The sequence below is a fragment of the Hyperolius riggenbachi genome, chromosome 7, assembly GCF_040937935.1.
Source record: "Hyperolius riggenbachi isolate aHypRig1 chromosome 7, aHypRig1.pri, whole genome shotgun sequence".
Lineage (NCBI taxonomy): Eukaryota > Metazoa > Chordata > Amphibia > Anura > Hyperoliidae > Hyperolius > Hyperolius riggenbachi.
This window is the reverse complement of record NC_090652.1, coordinates 188,105,487-188,125,612: the sequence shown is the minus strand read 5'-3', so window position 1 is coordinate 188,125,612 and position 20,126 is coordinate 188,105,487. Positions and strand designations below refer to the sequence as shown.

General features: G+C 44.4%; 1 protein-coding gene across 2 annotated transcripts in view; it reads right to left on the bottom strand.

Moving 5' to 3' along the window:
* The window catches only part of PIKFYVE (phosphoinositide kinase, FYVE-type zinc finger containing), a 921,889-nt gene that overhangs the window by 171,600 nt on the left and 730,163 nt on the right, over positions 1 to 20,126 (bottom strand). For both annotated transcript variants that reach the window (XM_068244945.1, XM_068244946.1), the window contains one exon: positions 19,213 to 19,389. In XM_068244945.1, the coding sequence (XP_068101046.1) occupies positions 19,213 to 19,389 (177 nt within the window). The remainder of the gene's footprint in view (positions 1 to 19,212; positions 19,390 to 20,126) is intronic.

Below are 20,126 nucleotides of genomic sequence, written 5' to 3'. Positions count from 1 at the left end.
GCGGTGCCCGCATGCGGATTCGCTATAGTGGAAACGAGCCCGACAAGTGCAGAACCGCTGGATGCGTGTGCATGTGTACTGTGGATAAGTTTAGGGTATGCACTTGTGTCCTGTCTATTTGTGTAATTGAAAATAGGGAACACGGGGGCGTGGTCAGGATGGCTTCTTGAGCAGACGTGTGTGCTCGGAGCTCCGCTGCCTAACCAACATAATCTGTTGCCATCGGAGATTTAAAACCCTCTAAAGACCCCCATTTGATGCCCACAGGACTGGTAATCAACCCTGGATTCTTGGTACAGCCCGCCATCCTCGCGCTCGGAGGACGAGGTGTCTGGAGACGCTAAACAGATGGACCTTGCGGGCCCTTCCCGTCCACAGAGATCTCCACGCCGCTTCTCCCCGTACGAGGAGATGGGGAATAAAAAAGAAAAGAAGGACAAGGGAGATGCAGGCTCGTCAGCGGAGAGACCTCCGACCACCCCTGCTGCCTCAAAACACACTCAGAAGCTGCCAGCGGTGGATGAGGCAGAAACAATGGCGGACCACGAGGCGGAGGAGTCACCCCTCCCTAACTCGGCTGAGCTCCTGGAGGCCATAAAGACCTGTCAATCCACGCTAACTACAAAGATTGATTATATGGAAGCCCGCTTCGGTTTACTCCACCAAGACCTTACTGACCTCAGAGATAAGACCAAAGATCTTGAACGTAGAGTCTCAGCAGCTGAGGATTCCGTGACAGCTCATAACGTAGCCATCCCCACCATTAATCAGAGGCTCTCTCGTCTAGAGACTAGAGCGGTCGATGCGGAGAACCGCAATAGACGAAGTAATTTACGGTTACTGGGCCTCCCAGAGGACTCTGAGGGAGAAGATGTGCCGAAATTTGTGGAGGAGATACTCAAAAAGCTGCTGCCGCAGGACACCTTCTCCTCCTTCTTCGCCATCGAACGTGCACACCGTATACCTACCAAACGGGGCCCACCGGGAGCCTATCCGCGTCCACTAATCTTCCGCTTACTAAACTTTAGAGACCGGGATGCCGTCCTCACAGCTGCCAGACGTCTAGGAGACCTCTACTTAAACAACAACCGCCTCATGTTGTTCCCGGACTACACAGCAGAAACCCAAAAGAAGAGGCAATCCTTTCAGGAGGTCAAGAAGAAGCTCCCGGAGAAGAAAATAGAGTATGCTATGCTCTTTCCGGCCAAACTCCGGGTGCAGGACAGGGAGACTGCCATCTTTTTTGAAACACCAGCTGCAGCCCTGAAATGGTTGGAGGAATTACCTGCAAACCCCTGAAGTCGGCTAAGTATCCTTACTACAATTATCTGCTAACTGTTCGAGTATTTTTTCTGTTGCCCGTTCTTTAGGCTGTGAATATAGAGCTGGATGAGATCAGTGGATTAATGCCTTTGATTGTCTTTATATGCAAGTCGCCTTCCTGCAGCGATGCGGAGTGTATTTCTGTCCCTACAATAGCTGACCCACACGTACAGTCCCTGGACATGACTTTATATATTTTTTTACACTACCCACAGCCTTAGTAATCGGACAGTCGGGGGTCATAGATTAACGGAATCCCTCTTTAATCCGCTTTATGTCCCCGATAACTTTGAGTTAAATTACTATTACGTACTACTAAAGTGGATTTGAACTCTAAAATGGCGCGCATAACTCCCGCCTGTCCCTTTCGCGCCCTACAGGCTGGAAGATGTACTCGGAATGCTTTTGAGACTGTTAAGATGGCGGCTGCTCTGAACTTTTATATACCACTGTCTCTATAAACCTACGGCTTGGAGACCTCGCAAACGTGCACTGAAAGTTTATTAGCTAATACAGCATGTGTGCCCTCTCCAGACTAAAGAAAAACTCTGATATATATTCCAGCCATCCAACAATGTGTTGTATCTAGCTAGGATAATTTAGCTGTTCTAAAGGTTATTGAAGTTATGCTTAGCGGTAGTTTTTACAACCTGTTTATTACTGTTCACCTCATATATGTTCACAGGTTCTGAGGCTATGTTTTTTTTTCAGAATAACAACCAAAAGGAGGGAAATGTTTTACTATAAAAAAGCGCCCCTGCTACTGTAGCTTATACCTATGCAATCTGCTAACGTAGACTCTATATAAGTACAAACTATGAGATAGAGTAAAGGAGGAGTGAGACCTGATTGAATACAAATCAGTCTTATTCAAAAATACAAAACTTTATTCAAACATATGCTCATTATTAAAAACTGCAAGATAAAAATCCCACCATATAGCCCATCCCCCACCCCATCCATGCACATACCCACCCAGGCGTCCCCTGTACTCTCCCCCTCCTGAACAGAGATGTATCTCTGGATCGTGTGCACACGTGTTAATGGCTGCGCAGCCCTGCAAAAATAGATCAAAACCTTGTTATGAAAAAATGCTGCCGAATCCCTCACAAGCAAAGATTTATGAATATCATAGGAAGTTCATTTGAAAAATGGATTCCAGAACATTCATCCAGTACATAATGATTCCTTCATGTCATATAGCCTCCTATATTGTGCATATGATAGACTCTATATAAGGTGCCTTCTCCCCCCCCCCCCTATTTTTTTCTTCCCTGCCACCCCCCCCCCCCCCTTTTTTTTCCCCTCGTCCCCATACTTACTCAGCAGATGATATTGAAAACGCAATCTGAACCTTAGGTTTGATAAAGAGACCTCTTGCCTCTTCCATTGATTAGCACACAGGTTACGTTGATATATGCTTATATGTCATACATGTACTAAAACGATAAGGGCATGCAGAATAGCCTGTACCGTTATGCATGCAAGGCCTTAGTGATTCTCGAGACGTACAGCCCTCCCCACATGGCTCTCTACTACACAACACCAGTGGTGGCTCTACAGGAGGGAAGAGAGCATGGGGTGCAAGGGATAACCCCATACTGCTAAATTATACTTTCTGTGGCGGCTCAGCAGTCTTTAACGTATATCCTTCTATATAAATTAAATTATACATGGACTTCTCTGGGCCGCCACTTGAGGGCAGTAACAGGCAACCTTCCGTAAAGGCAGAGTGTGTCCTCCTGACTCTCCATACCTATTTTTTCTTTCACGATTAAACTTCTCTCTCGCCTGAAAAATTCTATGGGTATGGATTGCATTTAGAACGGAAAGGCTCTTTTCATGAAGTAGCAATACTAATTATATCTTGCAATTATAAATCTTTGACAATTATACGCTATGTGGAATCCCGCATCCCATGTCTCTCGCTCACTTCTACTCTTTACCTACTAAAGGGTTGTACTCCAATTAATTATATATTGATAACTACTTGTTGCTATGATGGGGGCACGGATATTCCAGACAAGTTCTTCACTGTGTCTACTGCATGCAAATGGGTACTCGTGGCGTCTAAGGCTGCTGTTTTTTTATATGCTGTGCATACATTTATCTCACTATACACTGTGTGTAATGAATACTGTCATGAGACTTTATATAGAATTGTATCTATAATAGTTTTGCAGAGGAGGTGAGGGCATGGGAGGCAACTGATAAGCACATACTGATAAAGTATCCTAATCAAGGTGTCCTGGAGTCCTTGAACGCACACCCTTCTTTGTGGACTAAGTAATACAAAGATCGCTCTAACTCACCACCGGAGGGCAGCAAGACACACCTTTTTAAGAGAAGGCTGGAGATGGTTCCCTGATCCTAGATAACCATTCTTTCTCTTTCCCTGGAACTCCTCTCCTGCCTGAAGAATTATATAGATATGCCTTATATTTAGAGCAGAAAGGTTCAACCCACGTTGAAGCAATATTAATATTTTTTATAAACATAATTCTCGATAAATATCTTCGAGGCAGTGGGCCTCCCATGCCTATCGCTTACCCATAATCGCTGGATACTAGTGGGATATACTGTACCACACCATATGCTGATAATCATTAGGAGATGTTATGGGGGAACGAGTATTCATGTCAAGCTTTCATTATGTATATTACATAGAGGAGGGATATTCTTGGTCTCCAACGACATTGATTTATATATATGCTGTGTATATATTTTTCTTAATATATACTGAGTGTAATGAATATTATCATCTGCAAATGAATAACTTCCACATATAAGTAGGCATAGTCCCTAGCCTCTATTTCCTGCTACAACAAGCTCATCAATGTTATTACTTAGCCAGTGCACTTCTTTCTAAATCAAAATTGAGCTGTGACTAGCGAAGGTTGGTCCTCATGCCTCAAACCCCTCCCCCCCCCCCCCTCTTCCCTCTTCTGAAGGTCTATAATCCTATAGATGCCACAGTGTATATCTGGGGAAGTATAGCACCAATTCCGAATAGACACTTCAAATTATAATGGGCACTCCAGTTTGATGCTCTGGCAACCTTTTCAAATTATTTAGTTAATACTAAGTTGAACCCTCAGTCCTTGACTGAGAGATGTTGGGCAGCGGTCCCCACTGCTCACTGACCATCGCCCCTGGGTGAAAACAAAACTTTTTATTCTTCTACTCTTACTTAAGAGAAGCGATTCTCAACTAGGCCCTTGTTTTGGCCTAAAACAATTTGTTTTTTTTAGGTATAGTTTTGCTGGGGTTATACCGTTAAGGGATCCAAAACGTCCTGAAGTTATGTTCCAGATGCAGGATGTAGGGTGGGGTTGGTTGGGAGTTGGTTTATTGCTCCTTATTTGTAAATGTCTCTCCTCTGCTTGTCTTTTTCTTTCCCTTTTTTCTATTTTTCTCTCTTTTCTTCTTCTTCATGACCGCCGGTGCCCTGAGGAACCTCCGGCCCCACACTCCGGTAAGTACGTACTAATTTCTCCTTGGGAGAGAGGTACTATCTTCAGACGTAACTCCTATGGCTACACTTAACTTACTCTCGTGGAATGTCCGAGGTCTGGGATCTAAAATTAAACGTTCACTGGTCTTAAACTTTCTCAAACAACATTCCCCGCATGTATGCTTATTGCAAGAAACCCATTTGCTAGGAAGCAAGATCCTGGCGCTTAAAAAACCTTGGGTGGCTCACACGTATCACTCAACCTACTCAACCTACTCCAGGGGAGTCTCTATATTAATTCGCAAAAATATTCCATTTAAAATGCATGACCTTAAAATTGATCCAGGCGGTAGATACATTATATTGCATGCAACCATATTCAATATGCAGCTGATACTTATCAACGTGTATTTACCTCCCCCAGCAGACCCCAGTATTCTTGATAACATTCTGACTCTGACAGCGCAGATGCCCGCTTCCAAAATAATAATTTGTGGAGATTTTAACCTTGTTCCTGATCCCGCCCTGGATAGGCTCAAACCCTCTATTAAAGACACACCAGACTTCACCAGATGGATTAATACTTGCAATTTTACAGATGTATGGAGATGGAAGCACCCGGGGGTGAGGGCTTTCTCTTGCCACTCTACCACTCATGCTACCCTCTCTAGGATAGATCTCGGGCTGGTGTCGGTAGATGTTCTCCCTCTGATAAAGTCTTCCAGTTTTTTGGCTCGCGGCATATCTGACCATGCTCCTTTAGAGCTGATTCTGACCACGGGGCTGTCTCAGGGGGATCGACTGTGGCGCCTGTCCAACCATTGGATAGCCGACCCAACTATACACGACCTAATTAAACGTAAAATACAGGCTTATTGGGAAGATAACCAGGGCTCATCCTCTCCACAAATCGAGTGGGACGCTAGCAAGGCAGTCTTGAGGGGGCAGTATATGGAGGCTATTGGGGTGGCTAGAGGACAAGCTAAGGCTTTGGTCCAGTGGAAAGAGCAAACAGCGATGCAGCTGAAAACAGAATTTATCCGAACCACTAACGATAGTGTCTACAGAAACTGGCAACTAGCACTTCAGGAACTCGAACTATATAGGGTAAATACTGTAAAGAAATCCTTACTAGATCAAAAACAAAGGATATTCGAGCAGGGAGACAGGAATGGCAGTATGCTGGCCTGGCTGTCCAGAGACCCAACTACCTCTTCAGTTATCCCGTCAATACGACTGCACGATTCTTCAGTCACCTCTGACCCCCTTCTGATCAATAAAACTTTCTTTAACTTCTACAAGGACCTGTATTCTAGTAGATTGACAATAGCAGATACCGACATAGACCAATACCTAGCAGAAATTACATTACCCACATTGTTGGATACTGACATAAAACTACTAGAAGAACCTTTCACATTAGATGAAATCTCAGATGCAATAGGATCCATGCAATCTAAGAAATCCCCTGGGGTAGATGGCCTTCCAGTGGAACTGTACAAAAAATACACTAAGGTACTGACACCTAAACTTCAAACCACCTTTCGGGGCTCCCTTCCTCCCTCCATGTCAGAAGCACTTATAATAGTTATACTCAAACCGGACAAGGACCCACTTTTATGCTCGTCCTATCGACCAATTTCTTTGATAAATGTGGATGCCAAAATATTGGCAAAAATTTTGGCTACTCGCCTAAACAAAATAATAACGCACCTGGTCCACCAAGACCAATCAGGGTTCATGCCCGGTAAGGGAACGGACATTAACATACGGAGACTGCTCACGAATATCCAGGCTAAACACTCCAATAAAGGGCAGAGGGCTATAGCCTCTCTCGATGCGGAGAAAGCTTTTGACTCAGTGGAATGGCGATATTTGTGGGCAGTGTTACGAAAATTCGTGTTTGGGGAAAATTTTCTGAAATGGGTACAACTTTTATATGCAACCCCCACCGCTAGAATTAAAACAGGCCATAATATCTCACAACCTTTCGAGTTGAGGAGGGGTACCAGACAGGGATGCCCTCTGTCCCCGGCTCTTTTTGCCTTGGCAATGGAGCCTGTGACTGCTTACATCCGACAATCCAGCAATGTCCAGGGGCTTAGACTAGGCAATCTGGAGGAGAAAATCTCCTTATATGCAGACGATGTTCTTTTATACCTCAGCAACTATAGCTCGTCTCTAACCGCTGCTCTTAAGATTTTTAACACCTTTGGGGAGACATCTGGAATCAGGGTCAACTGGTCTAAATCAACCTTATTCCATCTGGACCCCCCTATTCTAAATAGTCTCGCTCCCCCTGTCCCACTACAACCAGTCTCTCAATTTAAGTATCTCGGAGTGCAAATTACTAAAGATATTACTGCATACCAAAGGCTAAATATTGACCCAGTAGTGCAGTCGCTAGAAACTAAGTGCAGAATCTGGGATAAACTGCCACTGACCCTGATAGGCCGAATACATTTAATAAAAATGATATACCTGCCTAAGTTTACCTATGTCTTTCGACAATCCCCAATTTGGCTTACACAAAAATTCTTCAAAAAATTGGACTCTATCCTGCTTAGATTCATTTGGGCGGGTAAACAGCCCCGTATAGCTCTGGATATTTTGTGTTTGCCAAAAAACAGGGGAGGGCTAGCCATGCCAAATTTTCAGAAATACTTCTGGGCTTCTATACTAGTAACGACCCGCTGGTGGTTTTCGCAAGATGAGTCCAACCCTGCAACCACGATAGAGGCTGCAATCCTGGGCTCCTATGAAAAACTGACCAATCTACCTTACAGGGGTCCCAAATGCTCTCTACAAACCACGCAAGCTATGTTAACGGTGTGGAAGGCATGGAGGGAGGCTAGGGCCCCGCTGGCGGCGGAAAATGTACTCTCCCACATACCCCGTTATGGGGAAATACCCAGCTTCAACACTTTATGACTATACCCGACCCAGTAATCTGGGCTAGTTTTGGAATTAAAACACTGGCTCATATACAACAGGGGCAAACTATTTTACCATTTGATTCTCTAAAGTCACAATTTAACTTGCCCAACTCACACTTTTTTCGCTATCTTCAGCTTAAGCATGCTTACTCGTCACAATTTGGAAGGTCCCCTCCGGTACTTAATATGGATGATCTAGAAAAATTACTTTTAACTAGAGACCTACCTAAAGTACTCTCAGCAATATATTTAGCACTTCTAACTCTCAACAACACTAGATTAGACAAATGCTTCAATAAATGGCAGCTGCTAGTGACAGGATTGGAGAGGGACGACTGGGACGAAGTCCTAGAATTATACCCAACCTCAGCTATTTCGGACAGGGACCAACTAGTTCAGACTAAGTTTTTACACCAAGCCTATTACACGCCGGAGCGTATGCATAGGATAGATCATTCTATCTCAGACGCCTGCTGGAGATGCCAAGCAGAGCGGGGCACTTTCTTGCATATGTTTTGGTCGTGTCCTAGGATTGTTCCCTTTTGGAAAGATGTACTATCAATAATCAACAGACTGCTGAAAGTTGCTCTCCCACTGGATCCAGGTCTTTTGTTACTGGGAAAAATGGAGGAAGATATATTAACTTACCACAAACAGATATTGGTTAGAACCCTCGGTTTCCAGGCCCGCAAAGAAATACTTAAACTGTGGAAAAAATCTTCTGTCCCTACATTGGGAATATGGGCTAAGTCCATTAATTGTTCTCTACCTCTCTATAAAACAACATACCTGAATAGGAGATGTCCAAAGAAATACTATAAAGTCTGGGGCATATGGGAATCCAGAATTATGGATCCTACAGATTCTGAATTTATCCCAATACTAATATAATAATTTCTTGTCTCTCTAACCTATGAGAGATAGTTAATGCGGAGGTGGGGGAGCCGGGGGCAAATCGGGGTACGGACGGTCATCTTTTCTTCTTCTCTTCTTCTTCTCTCTTCTCCACTCATGTCTCTCTCTCTCTACAGGGTGGTTTCCTAGATACTGGCAACCCAATATGTGACACCAATTTGATACTATAACTGTGTTTATGTAACTGTACTATCCTTGCCATTTACGACGGTTTGTACCAGTAATTTCTCTGCCGGATTGTCATTTTATGGTAACCACAACTGTATCTCACTGTTCTATCACATTGTGTTGTAAATCTTTTTTAAGAAAATAAATAAAAACTAAACTGTTAAAAAAAAAGAAAATAGGGAACACATGGATTATAAGGCATGAGTGGATGTGGATGAGCAACAAAGTAAAATAGCATACACAGTTGCACGTTTAAGTGATGCAGGCAAAAACAATTGTAATTCAGATTTGATGTTATCAAACCCACCACCATGTGACTGTGTGTCCCTCTCACTGTGCCTGAAGCTCTACTCCCCCATGGGAGTGGGGACACATCACTTCACCTCCATTTGCCTGCAGCTCTCCTCCCCCTCCATGTGAGTGTGACTCCCTCTCTCCACCCCTATGCGAGTGGGGACACGTCACTCCAACTCCATATGCCTGCAACTCTCTTCCTCCATGAGAGTGTGTATCCCTCTCTCCACCTCCATGCAAGTGAGGACACCTCACTCCACCTCCATGTGCCAGAGGCATTCTATAATCCAGCCACTTTGTGTTACGCAGTACCCAGGTAGCTGATACTACTTGTCCTCAGGACACATCAAGGGCTTGATTCACTAAACCGTGATAAGTCATATCACGCCGTTTTTGTTTGCGCGCAATCACAAATTTGCATGCACAATTGTGCATTTTTTGCAGGCAAATGTGAATAATCACACGCAAACAATATTGTTTTCACGCGCAAATTTGCTTTTGCACGCGAAAACGATATCATTTGTGCATGGAAATTTGTGTTTGCGCACACAAATTTGTGATCATGCGCAATGCAATTTCGCGTGCGCACTCAAATTCGTGATAGCGTGGAAATTTGCATGCGCACGCACATTTGTGATCGCTCGCAATTTTGTGTGTGCACGCAAATTTGCGATCGCGCGCTAACGCGAACATGCGCACGATCGCAAATTTGCGTGCGCATACTCAATTTTTCTCGCACAAACGATATCGTTTTCGTGAGCAAATGCACATTTGTGTGTGAAAATATTGTTTGCGTGCGAATATTTGCATTCCCGTGCAAAATTGCATGAGCAAATTCGCGTGCGCACGCAAATTTGCAAAAGCGAACATGCGCGCGAGCGCAAATTTGCGTGCGCAAACATCATTTTCCTCACACAATGTCGTTTTCGTGTGTAAACGCAAATGTGCGCGTGGAAATTATATAGTTTGCATTCGAATATTTGCATTTGCGTGTGAAAACGTGCAATTTCACCCACAAATTCGCGATAACGCGCACACATAAAAATGAGTGCAAAAACGGCCATGATATGACTTATCAAGGTTTAGTGAATCAAGCCCCAAGAGTTCATGTTTTGTGTACATCCACACACTTTGTCCACAAAACATGAACTGTGGGTGTCGTAAAAGGTTTGAAAAATAATAGTGGCTAAAGAAGAACAAAAAGCAACGGTTTAGTCACCTTTCTGTTTATAGAAATTGCTCTGGCAACAGAAATGACAGCTTGCTGTCACTTCCTTGACTAGAGGGAAAAAAAAAAAAAAAACACAGGCTGCTACTGATGATGTCACAGGGAAGGTGATCTCAGCTTGTGTGAGATTTCACATAGACAACGCCCCTGTGAGGGAGGGCAGCTGATGACAAATACCCCCATGATCTAAAACCTCCTACTAAGCTCAGAAGTAATGGCTGCCACCTGTATAACCCTAGTTATGAAAAGAGAAAGGCGAAAGGCATGCAATGAGATGCTCATAGGCTTGAAGGAGTGTTTATTTATCTTTGTATCTGTCAGAGTGGTGCAACTACATATTTTGAATTAAAACATTTTTTGGTTTGGGTCCACTTTAACATACAAGGTAGGACATACAGGAAACTCACAACAAAACAAGATCATACAAATGATTTGATAACAGTACGGTGCCATATGTCAAAATAGAGACTGTTCTAGTCCACAAGAGGGGTGATTGTCAGTAAGATTGCATAATCAAGCTGGAAACACTAGGGAGGAGGGCCCTGCCAGAGGCTTACAATCAAGTCAGGACTCTGGCTGGGCCACTCCCAAACATTAATGTTGTTGTCTGCTAACCATTTCTTCACCTCTTTTGTTGTGTGTTTTGAGTCATTGTCATGCTGAAATGTCCACGGATGGCTAATGCCAAGTTTCTCTGCAGACTGACTGATATTGTTTTTGAGAATCCTAATGTATTGCTCTTTTTTCATGGTGCCGTTTACTGTGATTAGGTTCCCTGGTCCATTGGCTGAAAAACACCCCCAAAGCATTAGGTTCCCACCACCATGTTTGACAGTGGGGATGGTGTTCTTTGGGTTGAAGGCTTCTACTTTTTTATGCCAAATAAAGGAAACCTCATTGTGACCAACCAATTCAATTTTTGTTTCATCTGACCATAACACAGAAGACGACTTCTTTGTCCAGATGAGCATTTGCAAAGGCCAAGCAAGGTTTTGTGTGCCTTATCTGGAGAAAAACAAAAGTTTGCTTTTCTAAAACAGAAAGAATTTGCGATAATTCAGGTTGGAGTGAGCTTGAGATGTCTCCCAGGGCATCACTGCTGAATATATGCAAATTAACCATTGTACCCTTAGAAGCTAAACATACCTCCAGAACCGCTGGAATGCAATGATGTGTTAGCTTGTTAATTTGTACAGAGCCATAATAATCCAACATGCATACAGACTGTTTCGGATTGTTTGATCCTCATCAGTGCATGGCATGGATTAATTTGGCTCTATGGAGTAGGGCTTGTAACACCGAGAGGTACAGACTAACCAGCAAGCTCATGGTGACCCAGAACTCATTGGAGTGTGTAAGGGACTACAATGGTCCTAAAAGCCCCCTTACTAAGATGTTAAGAAAAACAAAAGTTTGCTTTCTTAAAACAGAAAGAATTTGCAATAATTCAGGTTGGAGTGAGCTTGAGATGTCTCCCAGGGCATCACTGCTGAATATATGCAAATTAACTGGAGAAGTGGGGTCCTTTTTGGTCTGCATCCATGGAACCCAGCAGTGTGCAGTGTCCATTAGATTTTCTGCCTTGAGACTTTGCCACCAGCAAAGCCCAGGTTCACCAGGATGGCCTTGGTGGTGGTCCTTGGATTCTTTTTCACCTCTCTCACTATCCTCCTGGCTAGCACAGATGTCACTTTTAGCATCCGACCACGTTCTCTGAGATTTTCCACAGTGCGGAACATCTTGTATTTTTTAATAATACTTTGCACTGTAGCCACTGGAACTTGAAAACATTTAGAAATGGCCTTGTAGCCCTTTCGTGAATTATGAGCAGTCACAATGCACAGTCAGAGGTCCTCACTGAGCTCCTTTGTCTTAGCCATGACTGCCCACAAACCAACTGCAGAAAGCTGCTATTTTTCGCATGTTGAGTTGATTAAAACAGCTGTTCCCAATTAATCAGGGTAATTAAGATGCTTTAGAACAACTTAGACTATTTGTAATGGTATATAACTTTGGATTTTCCCACAGACTGTGACAGTTTGTGAAGGGTATGAATAATTTTGGACTGGACACTTTTTGCTCAAATGTAAATAAAAGTTGAGAAATGTTTTTTTTTATCAACAATAATGCCTGTACATCGTCTTATTATCTTTTGGGTGACACCTATGTAATTTCCCGTCAAAAAATGACTTCCTGTTTGAATAAAAGTAACTAAGTCAAAATTTGCCAGGGGTATGAATATATATATATATATCTCCATACCATCCAAAAATCATAGAGATCAATAGAGATGTAGCGAACGGTTCGCCGGCGAACGGTTCAAGGCGAACATTGGGGGTTCGCGTTCGCCTGCGCCAGGCGAACTTTTCCGAAAGTTCGATTCGCCCCATAGACTTTAATGGTCGCCGACTTTAACGGTTAATAGCAAAGTCCCCTTACATAGTAGAAACACCAAAATTGTTGGGAATGTTAAGTGGAATAGTGGGAACAAGAGGAAAAAATATTTTTCAAAAAGACCTTATACTTTTTGAGAAAATCAATTTTAAAGTTTCAAAGTAAAATGAGCTGATTCATTAAAAAAAGAACCGATTCATTAAAAAGAACCGGATGATTCAAGAACCGTTAGTATAGCAGAGAATGCGTGCTGAGCAGGACGTGAAGCTGCCGGCTCACTGCTGTCTCTCCCCACCTGCCTGCACCTGTCACCCTCACCTAGCCTGGCACCCAGTGCACCCATGAGTGCCAGGCTAGGTGAGAGTGGCAGGTGAGGAGGTGGGGAGAGACAGCAGGAGCCGGCAGCTATGCGTCCAAAAGGAAAAATTCTCTACTATGTGGGAGGCGTCGGAGATCTTCAATCAACTTAATTGAAGATCGCAACATAAGAGGATACAGTTCGTTGGATCGTTTACCGTGGATATTGGCGTGGGAAAACTTTTTTTAAAAGGTACAGGTAAGTATTTATGGTTAATTTAGAATAATAAAATACTTTTCTCGTGGTTGTGTTTTTATTTCATTTAACCCTTTGTGGAAATGGGTAAAGGGTACTTTGTACCCCTATACTCATTTCTCCTGGGAGGGGGATGGGCATCTGGGGTCCCCTTCTTAAAGGGGACTCCCAGATGCCACCATGAACCCCCCCCCCCCAGGGAGTCGTCGCCCCCACCTCCTCCTGGGGCACCGGAGGTGGGAAAGAGCCCCTTGTCCATGGATTGGACAAGGGCTCCGGGGAGGAGGGGAAGGCTTGGCCGCCCCTCCCCCCACCGGAGTCCCCACATACCATGGACCATGCCGGCTGGTATAGCTCAGGGTGCGAAGCCCCAGTCGGCCGGGGCTCCGCATTCTGGCTATCCCAGCCTGCATGGGGGACAAGGGGTTACAGAGGCTCGGGAGGGGGGACCCCACGTCATTTTTTTTTCAGTTATTTCCCACACTCAGCACATAAAAAAAAAAAATCCAGATCCATGGAGGACGCCATCTGCGCCCCCCCGTTCATTCCGCCATGGCACCCGCAGTAATACCGGCCCCGGTCGGGTCCCGACCCCTCCAAACGGGTCGGGTTCTCATTCCCCCCTCAATATGGCCGCCACAGATTGCCGCGGCTGCGCAGTCCGCAAAGATGCGATTGCGGCTGCGCAGCTCTAGGTCCTCCTCCCGATGCGTCCGATGTATGCACGCATATTGATGACGCGGCAGGAGGAGGCCCTAGAGCTGCGCAGGTGCAATCGCGTCTGTGCGGACGGCGCAGCCGCGGCAATCTGTGGCGGCCATATTGAGTGGGGAATGAGAACCCGACCTGTTCGGAGGGGTCGGGAGTCGAGACCCGACCGGGGCCGGTATTACTGCGGGAGCCATGGGGGAATGAACGGGAGGGCGCGGATGGCGTCCTCCATGGATCTGGATTATGAAAAGGTATTTAACTTTTTTCACATTTTTGGCCTAGGAAGTCCGTTAAATATTGTTTCCTGCTATCTTTTTAACATATCCTGCAAATTAGGTGTTGCTAGGATCTAAGGGGCCTTTGCTATTAACTGCTAAAGTCGGCGGGTGATGATAACCAACCAGAATTATAGGGGTGCAAAAGTGCTGAATTCTGCCATAGGCTTCCATTAGGCTCCCTATTTCATTTTCAAAAATCTCAAATCTTTTCAAAGGGCAATTGCTCTGCAGTGGCAAATTTTCTAGCATTGTAGGAACTGTTAGGGGATCATAACTAGTGAGTTTCGGCCCCTAGGCCGAAGAGGTCATAGCCTAGGGTCACAAAAACCTGTTTATTTGGGCAATTTCAATGGTAGTGATGCTGACATACATAAATCTCAGCCATGGCCGTTAGCAACGTCTGAATTTCACGAAATGTCTCATGCAGGTAGAAGACATATTGTTAGACTTGGATTCCAAAGATGGGGTCCCTACATCTCTGCAAACCAAAGTTACAGGGCTCCAAAATTGGTAAAAATCCCCCATAGGCTTTCATTGGGCCTCCTATTTACAGTTCCAAAATCTCACACCTTTTCAAAGGGCAATGGCTCAGCAGTGGCAAATTTTCTAGCATTGTAGGAACTGTTAGGGGGATCATAACTGGTGAGTTTCGGGCCCCTAGGCCAAAGAGGTCATAGCCTAGGGTCACAAAAACCTGTTTGTTTGGGCAATTTCAATGGTGGCGAGTCTGACGTACATAAATCGCAGCAATGGCCGTTAGCAACGTCTGAATCTCACGAAATGTCTCATGCAGGTAGAAGACATATTGTTAGACTTGGATTCCAAAGATGGGGTCCCTACATCTCTGCAAACCAGAGTTACAGGGGTGCAACATTAGTAAAATCCCCCATAGGCTTTCATTGGCTCCCTTCACTTTCCAAAATCTCACACCTTTTCAAAGGGCAATTGCTCAGCAGTGGCAAATTTTCTAGCATTGTAGGAACTGTTAGGGGGATCATAACTGGTGAGTTTCAGGCCCCTAGGCCGAAAAGGGCATAGCCTAGGGTCACAAGAACCTGTTTATTTGGGCAATTTCAATGGTAGTGATGCTGACGTACATAAATCGCAGCCATGGCCGTTAGCAACGTCTGAATTTCACGAAATGTCTCATGCAGGTAGAAGACATATTGTTAGACTTGGATTCCAAAGATGGGGTCCCTACATCTCTGCAAACCAGAGTTACAGGGGTGCAAAAGTAGTAAAATCCCCCATAGGCTTTAATTGGCTCCCTATTTCACTTTCCAAAATCTCACATCTTTTCAAAGGGAAATGGCTCAGCAGTACCAAATTTTCTAGCATTGTAGGGACTCTTAGGGGGATCATGACTGGTGAGTTTTGCCACTGCTGAGCCATTGCCCTTTGAAATGGTGTGAGATTTTGGAACGGTAAATAGGAGGCCCAATGAAAGCCTATGGGGGATTTTACCAATTTTGGACCCCTGTAACTCTGGTTTGCAGAGATGTATGGAACCCATCTTTGGAGTCCAAGTGTAACAATATGTCTTCTACCTGCATGAGACATTTCGTGAGATTCAGACGTTGCTAACAGCCATGGTTGCGATTTATGTACCTCAGGATTGCCACCATTGAAATTGCCCAAATAAACAGGTTTTTGTGACCCTAGGCTATGACCTCGGCCTAGGGGCCCGAAACTCACCAGTCATGTCCCCCCTAAGGGTCCCTACAATGCTAGAAAATTTGCCACTGCTGAGCAATTGCCCTTTGAAAAGATGTGAGATTTTGGAAAGTGAAATAGGGAGCCAATGAAAGCCTATGGGGGATTTTACCAATTTTGGACCCCTGTAACTCTGGTTTGCAGAGATGTATGGAACCCATCTTTGGAGTCCAAGTCTAACAATATGTCTTCTACCTGCATGAGACATTTCGTGAGATTCAGATGTTGCTAACGACCACGGCTGCGATTTATGTAAGTCAGAATTGCCACCATTGAAATTGCCCAAACAAACAGGTTTTTGTGACCCTAGGCTATGACCTCTTCGGCCTAGGGGCCCGAAACTCACCAGTTATAATCCCCCTAACAGTTCCTACAATGCTAGAAAATGGAAGCCTATGGCAGAATTCAGCACTTTTGCACCCCTATAATTCTGGTTGGTTATCATCACCCGCCGACTTTAGCAGTTAATAGCAAAGGCCCCTCACATCCTAGCAACACCAAATTTGCAGGATATGTTAAAAGAAAGCAGGAAACAATATTTAACGGACTTCCTAGGCCACAAATGTGAAAAAAGTTTAATACTTTTTCATAATCCAGATCCATGGAGGACGCCCTCCCGTTCATTCCCCCATGGCTCCTGCAGTAATACCGGCCCCGGTCGGGTCCCGACTCCCGACCCTCCGAACAGGTCGGGTTCTCATTCCCTCCTCAATATGGCCGCCACAGATTGCCGCGGCTGCGCAGTCTGCACAGACGCGATTGCACCTGCGCAGCTCTAGGGCCTCCTCCTGCCGCGTCATCAATATGCGTGCATACATCGGACGCATCGGGAGGAGGACCTAGAGCTGCGCAGCTGCAATCGCATCTTTGCGGACTGCACAGCCGCGGCAATCTGTGGCGGCCATATTGAGGGGGGAATGAGAACCCGACCCGTTTGGAGGGGTCGGGACCCGACCGGGGCCGGTATTACTGCGGGTGCCATGGCGGAATGAACGGGGGGGGCGCAGATGGCGTCCTCCATGGATCTGGATTATGAAATGGTATTTAACTTTTTTCATACTTGTGGCCTCGTAAGTCCTTTAAAAAAAAATAAAAATCTATATATATATATATGTGTGTGTGTGTGTATATATATATATATATATATATATATATATATATATAGATATGTGTGTGTGTATGTATATATATATATATATATATATATATATATGTGTGTGTGTGTATATATATATATATATATATATATATATGTGTGTGTGTGTATATATATATATATTTATATATATTTTTTTTATTATTTTTATGTGCTGAGTGTGGGAAATCTGAAAAAAAAATGACGTGGGGTCCCCCCTCCCGAGCCTTTGTAACCCCTTGTCCCCCATGCAGGCTGGGATGGCCAGAATGCGGAGCCTCGGCCGACTGGGGCTTCGCACCCTGAGCTATACGAGCCCGCATGGTCCATGGTATGGGGGGCTCCGGGGGGGGGGGGAGGGGCAGCCAAGCCTCCCCCCCCCCAGAGCCCTTGTCCAATCCATGGACAAGGGGCTCTTCCCCACCTCCGGTGCCCCAGGAGGAGGTGGGGGCGACGACTCCCTGGGGAGGGGGTTCATGGTGGCATCTGGGAGTCCCCTTTAAGAAGGGGACCCCAGATGCCCACCCCCCTCCCAGGAGAAATGAGTATAGAGGTACAAAGTACCCCTTACCCATTTCCACAAAGGGTTAAATCAAATAAAAACACAACCACGAAAAAAGTCCTTTAATTTTCTTAATTAACCAGAAATACTCACCTGTACCTTTAAAAAAAAATTTCCCCCGCCAATATCCACGGTAATTGATCCAATGAACTGTATCCTCTTATGTTGCGATCTTCTATAAAGTTGATTGAAGATCTCCGAAGCCCCCCACCCACATAGCAGAGAATGCGTCCTTTAGCTCCCGCCGTCTCTCCCCACCTGCCTGCCTGCACCTGTCAACCACCACCTAGGCTGGCACCCAGTGCACCCATGGGTGCGCTGGGTGCCAGCCTAGGTGGGGGTTGACAGGTGCAGGCAGGTGGGGAGAGACAGCAGCGGGAGCCAGCAGCTTCACGTCCTTCCGAGGACGCATTCTCTGCTATACTAACGGCTCATGAATGAGCCGGATCTTTTTAATGAATCGGTTCTCTTTTTATGAATCGACTCATTTTTTTTTTACTTTAAAATCGATTTTCTCAAAAACTATAAGGTCTTTTTGAAAAAAAAAAAATTTCCTCTTGTTCCCACTGTTCTTAACATTCCCAGTAATTTTGGTGTTGCTAGCTTTTAAAGGGGCTTTGCAATTAACCATTAAAGTCGGCGGGGGTATATTTTCCCACGGTCAGAAGGAGAATTTACATTGAAACTTTAAAATTGATTTTCTCAAAAACTATAAGGTCTGTTTTAAAAAAAAAATTTTCCTCTTATTTCCACTGTTCTTCTTAACATTTTCTGCAAGTTTGGGGTTTCTAGCTTTTAAAGCGGCTTTGCTATTAACTGCTAAAGTCGGCGGGCGCTTAATTTTCCCACGGTCAGAAGGAGTTACTTTAAAATTGATTTTCTCAAAAACTATAAGGTATTTTTGAATTTTTTCCCCCCCTCTTGTAGTCACTGAAAGATCTCAGGTGTTAGACACCTTGAAACATCTTTTCCATCACTTTTCTGGCCAGCATAAATGTTTCTAGCTTTCAAAGTTCGCCTCCCCATTGAAGTCTATTGCGGTTCGCAAACTTTTATGCGAACCGAACCTTCCGTGAAGGTTCGCGAACCCCGTTCGTGAACCGAAAATCGGAGGTTCGCGACATCTCTAGAGATTAAATAATTTTTTTAATTAGATAGTTTTTTAGTTTAATTGGACCATGAAAATGTAAACAACTGGCAAGTGTTGCTGTCTGCGTAAAGGATAGGTAAAATTACATTAGCTTCTCATAGCAAGTGCAGGCTGCCACTGGTAAGATAAAAAACAAAACAAAACAAAAACAAATAGTTGAAACTGTAATGAAAGCCTGGGATGAGAGAAGCCCTAACCCTGTCTTCCAAACTTTAGAGAGAAAAATAAACAGTAGTTCCACCCTGGAAAATTAATTAGGTAAATTCTCTGTCATAAGACACATTCAAAAGACACCCAAAGAGCTTCTAAATATACCTCACTCATAGGAATATTTCACTCACTCATATCTAAAAGTAAATTAAAAGTACTGGCTAAAATTATGTAATAAAGAACTTTACCTTCCGTGGCATAGAAAGCTGCTCCTGACTTGCCACCTCGAGCTTGCCATGGCACACAGTGTGAGAGTGAACAGATAAAATCTTCTTCACTGCTACCCAAAATTACTTTGCGCATCCTGTGAAACTCTCCAGCATAATAAATCCGACAGTAAAACTTTGCATTGGCATCTGAGAATTCTGAAAATAAATATATTTAAAAAGTTATATGCAAAGTAACAAAAACAATACTAGTCACTATAACATTGATTTCTGGTCATGGTTCTTTCCAGCAGAGCTGGATTAAAGCCAAGCAGGGCCCTAGGCACAGTAATCAATTTGGGCCCCAACCACACATGTCCATTTTTGTTTGCCTTGAGGGGCACAGTGAAACCAAGCATTGGCAAAGTTTTATCACCCAAAACAATGTTTCTGTAACCAACTTACCTAGCTTGCATTCCATCGACACGTCCGGCTCTTCCGGTCAGCTGAAATGAATGGCCTTTGTTTTCAATGGTGTTTGCAGAAATGTGTTTTAACATGCCCATATTTTTAACATATATTATCACTTTGTGAAAATGACTTTTCTCATAGCAACTGTTGTTCAATGTACTTGGTGAAAATGTGTTAAAGGGACACTTAAGTCAAAAAAAAAATGAGTTTTACTCACCTGGGGCTTCCAATAGCCCGCTGCAGCTGTCCGGTGCCCTCGCCATCTCCCTCCGATCCTCCTGGCCCCGCCGGCAGCCACTTCCTGTTTCGGTGACAGGAGCTGACAGGCTGGGGACTTGAGTGATTCTTCGCGTTCCTGGCCACAATAGCGCCATCTATGCTGCTATAGCATATATCATATACCATATTGCAGCATAGAGGGTGCTAATGTGTCTGGGAATGCGAAGAATCACTCGCGTCCCCAGCCTGTCAGCTCCTGTCACCGA